The sequence below is a fragment of the Lucilia cuprina genome, chromosome 5 (assembly GCF_022045245.1).
Source record: "Lucilia cuprina isolate Lc7/37 chromosome 5, ASM2204524v1, whole genome shotgun sequence".
NCBI lineage: Eukaryota > Metazoa > Arthropoda > Insecta > Diptera > Calliphoridae > Lucilia > Lucilia cuprina.
In genome coordinates, this window is record NC_060953.1 from 43,970,385 (window position 1) to 43,980,493 (window position 10,109).

The 10,109-nt window shown below is 32.0% G+C and overlaps 1 protein-coding gene across 1 annotated transcript; it reads right to left on the bottom strand.

Annotated features, from left to right (window-relative positions):
* Positions 1–5,641: 5,641 nt before the first annotated feature.
* Positions 5,642–6,408, bottom strand: LOC111683011 (skin secretory protein xP2). The gene is made up of 2 exons (XM_023445042.2): positions 6,358–6,408; positions 5,642–6,266 (listed from the first exon to the last, which is right to left on the bottom strand). The coding sequence occupies exons 1-2, from the start codon at positions 6,358–6,360 to the stop codon at positions 5,751–5,753; spliced, it is 519 nt and encodes a 172-aa protein (XP_023300810.2). The 5' UTR covers positions 6,361–6,408; the 3' UTR covers positions 5,642–5,750.
* Positions 6,409–10,109: the final 3,701 nt, after the last annotated feature.

A 10,109-nucleotide genomic window follows, 5' to 3' on the forward strand; every position in this document is an offset into this window, starting at 1 on the left:
AACTGAACTAGAACTGAACTAGAACTGAACTAGAACTGAACTAGAACTGAACTAGAACTAAACTAGAACTGAACTAGAACTGAACTAGAACTGAACTAGAACTGAACTCGAACTGAACTAGAACTGAACCAGTTCAGTTCTAGAACTAGAACTGAACTGAACTGAACTAGAACTGAACTAGAACTGAACTAGAACAGAACTAGAACTGAACTCGAAATGAACTTAAACTGAACTATAAATAAACTAGAACTATATCGTTAGTTAAATCTAAGCTAAAATAATACTATTTGGAAAACTAATTATTTTTATTTCACACACAACCCTCGTAACTATCTAATTAATAGTTCTCTCTGGAACAAAAGCACTTAAAATCTTTCACTGTTTAAATTTTTTGCACATAAATATTTATAAATAAAAATCTCATCTTAATTAAAACTAGTTTCTTTTTTTTATTCTATTTTTTGTTTAAGTAAATAAAACTATAAATCTATTGTGACGAAAAACGAAAAATTAATAATGTGATAAACAAGTCTTAATATATTATGTATGTGTATCATAATTTTGCAAACTTAAGAGTTTTTATAAACATTTGGCAGTTTTAATTTAATTTGAATTTACTATCATACACATACTTAAGTATTTCCACTACAATGAAAGAAAACAAAAGAAATTAAGGAAACAAGTTTCATTTTAGTGCTTTTTATGTTATTCTATAGAAATTCAATATTTGTGAGTGTAATAACTCATTAACGGTAATTTGTATGTCTTAAATTATCGATATTATTGTTTTCTTTAGCGATATTTGTAGATATAACTAGTTGTTGATTATTGTTTTTTTTCGAAAATAAAAATTTATTGGATTCATTATTCAACCGTTAAAAATTGTCGTTCAGGTTTTTTTAAAGGTAGTTTTTCTTGTTCTAGAATTCAGGATCTATTTATGTTTTTTGTTGAAAATATTTCACTTGAACAATAAAAATAGTTCTTTTTAATAAAATATTTAACTTAGTTTTTAAAATTTGAGTTATTTTTAAAATGTTTATTGCAAAATTTAAATACCTCATTAATTTTATTAAAACACATAGATTTTATTCAATCAGTCTTTTAACTAAAATATAAAAATTTTTTATATGAAATTTGCTAAAATTGCATATTTATTTCAAATAGCTTAAGTAGTCCTACGAGACTGTTCAGTCTGCTTCGCGAAACCGTTGTTTGTCATAGTTAATAGATGACATTATCAAATGCATGTGATCGCGTAATCAATTATTTATTAATTAAACCCAGTTTTGGTTTTTATATATATTTTTTAGATAAATATTATTTTGATCACGATCATAAATTTAATATTCTTTATTAATTAAGTGTGTGAGCGGGTGTGTCATTTTTAAAATTGTTTAATTATTTCAACTGATTGTGTTTTGTTTTTTTAACTTGTTTTGTGTTGTTTTCTTTCATTGATATTGCTTTCTAGATATTGTGTAATTTTTTAAGACATAAATTTTATCTTTAATCTTCTAATTTGCATAAAAATTATTGTAAACATTTTTGAAGTTAAAATAAGATTTTATGCAATCACCCTCAAAACAAGTTAAATTAGAACAAATTGTTCTATTAATTTTAGAAAAATGATGCATAGCAACTTCCCAGCAAAAACTTCAAATTTAAAAGCAATGTTTTAAAATGCTAAACTTTACTTAAACAATTACATTTTAAATCATAATTTTAACGTGGTTATGACATTGGAAGCAAGTACTTACATCGCTCTTTACAAATAGCCAGTTATGTAAGTACTTACTACGATCACCTGCGTATAGGGAGTTAAGTAGTTTTGTTTCTGAGAAAAAAAAATTGTCTACAATTCTACTTTTACGAAAATAAGAAAATAATGTGGTAAAGACAATGCAAAAACTACATGTCCAGGCTAAAAAGTAAGTACTTATATAATATGTTATTTGTTAGTCATTATCTGGCACATTCTATGTAATTCAGAAGATATGTAGTAGTCATTAAAAAGTAATTTGTTAAATAAGTACAACTCATTACCACGTTTTTGCTGGGTTATTATATGTCACTCATTTTAAGTTCTCACTGAGATAATAAGATAAAGTGAATGTTTATAAATTTTAACAAAAGATTTTGTACTGCGGAACAATTAAGATACATATTACCTATTACTTAGATTATATAAGATATAAGATGGTTATTTTTAAAGGCAAAAACGTTTGCCAACTTATTTGTAGTAATAGTAATATGAGCAGACCAAACTGGATTATATTTTTTTAATGAGCAGCAGATCGAATAGTTGCGATCTTATTCGAGAAGGTGATATATTGTGCCAATAAAGGAAGGAAGGTGTACTTAAAGTTATATCCATCAAATTGCAATTTTCGGCAAATACAACATAGAAACTAAAATTTCTACACGATTTCCAGTCGTATTTCAGAATTTTATAATTCAATTTTAGAAAATTATTCAATAAAACCAAACGTTTTTTCAATAAGCAACCTTGTTATTGGTTTTTATACCCTACACCACTTTAATAGTGTAACAATAATATTCGTCCTATACCCATCCATATCGGTCCGTCTGTCCGTCTTCCATGCAAACCTTGTAATCTTACTACAGATCGAAATTTTGAAGATAATTCAATGAAATTTGGTACATAATCTTTTATTGTCCCAGGAACGCATCCTATTAAAAATGATTAAGATTATTTCTTCACCTCCCATTAAACTGAACCCGCGAATAGGGCTTTTGAACTTTGTAATCAAACTACTTGTCGCAATTTTGGAGATAATTCAATGAAATTTGGCATACGATCTTCTATGGTACCGTAGACGAAGCCTATCTTCTATTATATCACCTAGCTCCCATACAACTTAACCCGCCGAATAGGGCTTTTAACTCTTTACGTATTCGGGACAATGAAATTTGGCATATGATCTTCTATGATACCGTAGACGAAGCCTATTGAAAATGGTTAACATCGGCCCATTATATCACCTAGCCCCCATACAACATAATCCGCCGAATAGGGCTTTTAACTCTTTCACGTATACGGGACACCGGTGTCAAATCCATAAAAATCCAGCGGTTTAGTTTTGTGCGTGAAATGGTTAAGTTCATTATTATGATTAATATACTCGTATCTCGACAAAAACTGCAAAATCAAGTTCTAAACTAGGCATAATGACCCTTATGAACTTTGTAATTATAGGGCCTCATTTGACTCTATTCCCTATAAAAAGCTTCCCATCAAAATTTTACTAAAATATCCAAAATTTTATTCAACAATAAATAGCTGAAGTATATATGGGGCAAGGTACAATTCAACTTAAATGATTTACTATGAAAACTAAATCACATTTTATTTTTGTAACAGGTGTATGTATGGTATGGTATCGTATGGCTAGACTATAATTTCTTACTGGTTTTTTTTTCAAAGCATTCTCGAACTTTTTATATATTCCTGACCAATGTAGCGTACTTCAGGCTGAACTATCAGCCATAAAACAGGCTGTAAACTGGCTCAGATATTCGAATATATACCGACAGTCAGGCTGCCCTAAGGGCTATAAGTGGTGTTTATACAACATCACACCTTGTCCTAGAATGCCGGGTATCTCTAAACGAGATGGCGAAACATTCCACAGTGGGACTGTATTGGATTCCAGGTCATCGACAGATACCTGGCAATACTATCGCGGACTCTCTTGCGAAAGTGGGTTCCTCACTAGCAACAGAGTACACCGACAAATTTGTTGACATTTCGCTTTCAAGCTACAAACGCTCGATGGTCAACTGAGGCTACCTGTAGACTGGCAAGGATCATGTGGCCGTCGTATGACCCACGAAGATCACGAGTTCTAATTCAGTTTCCTAGAGCAAATGTACGGAACTTAATTGCAGTGGTGACTGGTCACTGGTCTTTTGGGCTCCATGTGAGACTAGACTTCCTAGTAATGACTTCTGCAGGAGCTGTCAAGACGAAAAGGAAGAGAAGAGAGTACTGTTCACTTCCTCTGTCAGTGTTCTGCCCTAGCGGAGAATATATTGAATCTGCTAGGAGCCAATGTCATGTACGACTTAACGGATCTATCTGAGGCTGACATCCGAAGGATAGACTCCTTTATTCGTGCGACAAAATGGTTTGGATAGGAAACCAGAGTATATGGGTCGTAGTGTAATAATACGCCGACCGTTATCATTCTCTTTTCAGAATATCTGTCTGAAACTATAAGCTTTGTGGGAACAACATTGTAAAATTGAACAAGCGGATTTTGACGAATGTAAAACATGCATAGAAAATAGTGCAACGTTGACCCTATAACGGTCTACAATATATTCCTGCAACCATAATATAAACGTCCTAGAGACTGGCGTGATTGCCAATAATACACTGTTATTATCGACATCAGCGTTCTGGTTTGCTACCTGTGAAAGCTTAACAAATCAGCAAAAATAAAATGAAGTACTTCAAAAAGTATAACATTTATCACTACTTCAAAAGTGTAGCACTACGTGAATTTTTTTTTAATTTCTGTGAATGTGATGTTTATTGACGTTCAAAGAAGCGAAATCATAACTTCTTCAGTATTTTTTCAGTACTTCCATGTAGTAAAGGCCAGTTGCCCGCAGGACTATATCCTCGCTGGTCAGTTGTTTGAGGTTCCTTCGGGATCCACGTAGTAGTTGCGGTTAAATGACTGATGTAAGATAAAGTCAATAAGTTCGGTGCTGTTGCCGAAACAAAATATACCCCACAGAGGAGTGACTGTGGGAGTAAGCGTTGGAAATGAGTTGGTATTAATTGTATATGGTACAGGATGAATGTGGGGCACGGCGGGCCTCACCCCACCCGTCTACCTATAATGAATGTGTCGTATGTGTTTCTCTTATAAATGTGTCGGATAAATGATGTATCAGACAACCCATCACACAACTCATATACAAATGATACAATTGAATTTTCCTTCCTTGTTCAGATATGTTCAGAGAGTACTTTGTTCATATCAGAATTACCACAGTGTGTCCCTGTGAGTAAGAATAAAGTATAGGCTTATTTGATGGATTTGTACTTCGGTCTACCGGTTACGTCTCTAGGTGCTGTTGTCAAATTAACAGAGACCATCCCATCTGCGTGGTTGTAAACGAAAGTGATGCTTTAAATCTCGGATGTTAAGCAACGTGTCAGCAATGATCAGAGATTAGGTAGCTCGAGTACTTGAGCAAAGTGCTTGTACATGGACCGGCTCAATCTATGTAGAAAAATTGACACCTGAGTTCTTAATTGAAGGATTCAGGGGCGATGGTAGGTTTCAGAGGCGATGGTACCCTCCCCACTAATGTGGTGTATGGTGTAAATATGCAAATATCATATGTAAATAACGAATTATGCAATTAATGGCAAAACATGGGCGTGGCACCTCCTATAAAAATAAATATCTTCTAAAATTACAACAATTGTATTATCTTCTCAGTTATTAAAATTAAATAGTCGGGATTTATAGAGGGCGTGGAAACTCTATTATTGTCAGACCCGATGAAGCTGATTACGACCTTCACACTTATCCTTAAAATGACTATTCAAATGACAATTGGGTCTAAAAATTGGTGGAAATCAGAAGGACAAGATTTCTTAAATGTATAACAAACAATTTTATTTTGATTTCTTCAAAAATGGGGGAATCTTATCAATACAGTCACGGTAGTCAATTAAAAAATGTTTAATGAAATGGGATCACAGTTTAAGCACGGTGTCTGTAGACAACGCGACGGACAGTCTTATATCTGTAACCTTGATCAGCTTGAGGTTGAGAGTAAGAGTAACCATCATCATGAGCTGGAGCAGGGGCAGATGCAGCGGGTTGATGGAAAACGGGAGCTGGAGCAGAAGCGGCGTGATGAACGGGAGCTGGGGCAGGAGCATGGTGTTGGACTGGAGCTGGGAGATGGTAACCGGGAGTTTCAACAGGAGCGGCGTGATGGACGGGAGCTGGAGCAGGGGCGGGGTGATGATAAACGGGAGCTGGGGCAGCGTGGTGAACGGGAGCAGGGGCGGGGTGAACAGGAGCGGGGGCAGGGGCTGGGTGATGATGAACGGGAGCAGGGGCAGAAGCAGCAGGAGGAATATAACTTTGTTCAGGAGCGGGAACAAAGTTTTGTACTGGAGCTGCTGGAGCAGGTTGTTGATAATCGTAACCTAATTCAGAAACATCAGCGCAAACGCCGGCCACCAAAACAAGAGCAACAATGAAGAATTTCTAGAGGAAATAAGATAAACAGAAAAACAATTGTTATTCAAATTCGTTTTTGTTTCAAATAACTGGCTTTTCTTTTTAGTTGTTTAATTACCATTTTTGAAGAAGTTTCGATTCTAATTTTTCTAGTGTGTTTAAAGTTGGAATGATATTTAGTTAATGATTTGGTTCAACTTTTATACCTGATATTTTATACAACATTCGAGCTAAGTCAAACGGCTACCGTTTAACAAAAAAACAAACTTTATTTAGCATTTTAAGTTTGAACTGAAATAAACGAAGAAAATTAGAAGCGGAAGTATATGGATTTAAGGCTTCTGGCCGGTAAATAGTAAGTTTTTTTTCAAACTTCAACATATTGAACATTTCGGTATTCAATTATGAATCCATTTGTTTTGATTATGTTATTTATAAATATTACCAATGTATAAATAATGTATGTTCGTATACGAAATGAGTTTTTTTTTAAGCAGTAAAAAAATAAATAAAAAATCTTTTAATGTAAATTTTGTTTTAAGTAAAACTATTAATCATGAGTTTGAACAGATTCACAAAAGAAAGATTTGATTTTGATTATTTTAATTCTTTGATGGCTAATGTACTTAAATTTAATTTTAAATAATTTACGCCTGTTTTTAGTTTAGATAAGTATAATAAAATTTTTATTATATAATGTTCATTGAACTTTGTTTATGCGCATTTAAGTATAGAAAAAACTTATAGATTTTATTTGGTTATACCAACTATAGCTTAATAAATCCAGATGTTTAGAAAAATCTGCAATTTTTGGCAAATTATTAAATTTTGTATAAAATAAACATTTTGATAATTAGTTATCTTTTGTTTTATAAAGTCATTTACATACATAAAGCGCACTATTAGCTATAAAATATAGTGTTACAGTGTGGGAAATATTAATAAGGTTTTTGAGTTAGATCACTATTGGAAAAATAAAAATTGAAAACAAAAGCTTTACCGGATCATTGTTTTTAAAGAAAACTTGATTGACGTGTGTTCCGGGCTAAGGTATACTTAAACTGGTCCACCGTCAATTTCCTCAATGGCACAAAAAAACCAATTTAGATTATGCTGATGTTTCGTAACTAACTTACTTACTAAGTAAGTAAGTAAGCAAGTAAGTAAGAAAGTAAGTATCTAACTAACTAACTAACTAACTAATTAGCTAACTAACTAACTAACTACCTTACTAACTAACTAACTAACTAACTAACTAACTAACTAACTAACTAACTAACTAACTAACTAACTAACTAACTAACTAACTAACTAACTAACTAACTAATGAACTTACTAATTAACTGACTAACTACCTAACTGACTAACTAATCAACTACCTAACTTACACCTTATAAACCGAAGTAGGCGTAGAGGCTGATCGCAGTAATAACAGTACACTAGGTAATAGGCAGACATGCAAGTCGGTTTGGTCTCCCTTAAAATGATCATTGATGCAGTTGCAAAGACAGGGAAAAGGATGAAATGGTCTTCCATCTTCTCTACGAATGCCCTGCTCTGGCCGTAAAGAAAAACCGCTTCCTTGGCAATCACTTCATATCTAACCTTAGTGAGAAATCTGATATTGGGCTTAATGATATCCTAAGATTTCTTACAGCTACGGGCTGGATCTAATACTACCAATACAACATCTGACGAGTGGAGTGTTTCGGTCAAAACGGAGTCTGTTCGATTCACTTGACAGTTCGCGCGTAGTGAACTACCACGTAAACCAATTAACCAACCAACGAACTAACTAACTAACTAACTGACTAACTAACTGACTAACTAACTAACTGACTAACTAACTAACTAACTAACTAACTAACTAACTAACTAACTAACTAACTAACTAACTAACTAACTAACTAACTAACTAACTAACTAATTCGAAATTGAGGTTCAATGCGCCTTAAGGAAAGTCTGCCCATTTTTGCCCCACATATAAACATATATGTATAATGTTAAAGGATTTCCAATACAATTTGAGTTTAAAATTTTAACAGCTTCCCAAATATTCAAGTTTTATGAAAAGTGCCACGCCCCCTATTGCTTGTTAGAAATTTATTACCCATTCATTTACATTATTGGCATTTTTATAAAGGGAGCTTCCAAGCCCCTCTAATAAAAGTCCGCCCATTTTTTACCTCAAATGTTTACACGGATGTTACATTTTTCTTGCAAAATTTCTAGTTCTAATTGTATTCCAGATAAATGAATTATTCAGGGGAAAAGCCTCGCCTTCTATTGTCAGTCCGTCCATTTGTTTAACATTTAAATTTATGTTGTTATGTTATATTTTCTCAGATATACTAAATTAAGATTTTCTTATATGGGAGTTGCCACGCCCATTAAGCTAATTTCTTTCCCCCCATATACTCATGTGTAATGCAAAGTTGTTGTTTACATGCACTTAAAATTATTATCTCCACTGTATCTGCTTTGAATAATTAATGTTTTTCGTTTATTTGTATTTATGATGTGAAAATGAATACATAAGTAATCTTAGTTCAATAATTAAGGTGTAACATCTGAAAACACAAAATTTAATTTTAACAAATTCGAAAATGGATTTCAAGTTTGTTTCTTTAACAAAAATTAATATAGCTGGTAGTAGAAGTTCTTGAACATATGTATATGCATATACTGTATTATTAGGGATGTTTTTTCTGAAAATTGTTTTGCAAATATCCCAAATCAATGCTAAAAATCAGATCTAAATCGGATATATGGAACCTTAGGTTTCGGCTTTAAAAATTTCCAAATAATCGTTTAGAAAAAAAGTAAATTTTTTAGTATGATTTTGGAAAATGGTACTACTGGTCTAAATAACATATATATTTTTCACGTCTACTTTTAGCAAAAACTATATCAAAACATAAAAGTTAAAATTTTTTGTACAAAATTTTTAATTACGGTGATGCCTAATTTTTATACTAATTTTAAATGTAGTAGGCCTAATTGTTATCTACATATGTACATATATTATACGTATGTACGTATTTATGACTTTTTTTTCAGCTTAAATTTTGTAGGTTATTTTCTAATGATATGATCGATATTTTTAACATATTGACTGATATTTATTTTTAATTTCATATTAACCAGTTGTCAGTTAATGATGTTCAAATTAAGGTTTAGTTTTGTTTTAATTTTCATAATTTTTTTTCAAACATTTTTAATGTGCGTTTCTTTTGAAACTTGTTTTTAGCCTTCGTTTTTGTGAATATGTCTAAAGCCTGCACTTGCCTGATACATTTTATTTCAGAAAAAAAACACTAAACTAATATAAAAACGATCATATATTTGCAGTTTGTATAAATTTAAATAAAATAGAATAATTTTTTTATATACTAGAAATAAACAACTTTTGAATAGTATTTTCAAAATTTATTATTCATAAAATATGTCTGTTTTAGTATGTTGTTTTTATATTCCTATATATTTTGTGGCAGATACTTATTTATTAGAGTTTTAGTATTTAAAAAAGATTTATGCCTATTTTTTAAACATTGTATATGTTGTTATCTTTTGCTACAATTGTAGTCCTACCTCTAGCTATTTGGACTTTTGCATTAGTTTTTTTACATATATCAAACACAAAAGTACAATAAAATACTGGAACAAGATATTATGCATAGACTAGACTATAGACTAGATCATAGACTAGACTATAGACTAGACTATAGACTAAACTATAAAATAGACTATGGACTAGACTACAGAGTAGACTATAGACTAGACTATAGACTAGACTATAGACTAGACTATAGACTAGACTATAGACTAGACTATAGACTAGACTATAGACTAGACTAGAGACTAGACTAT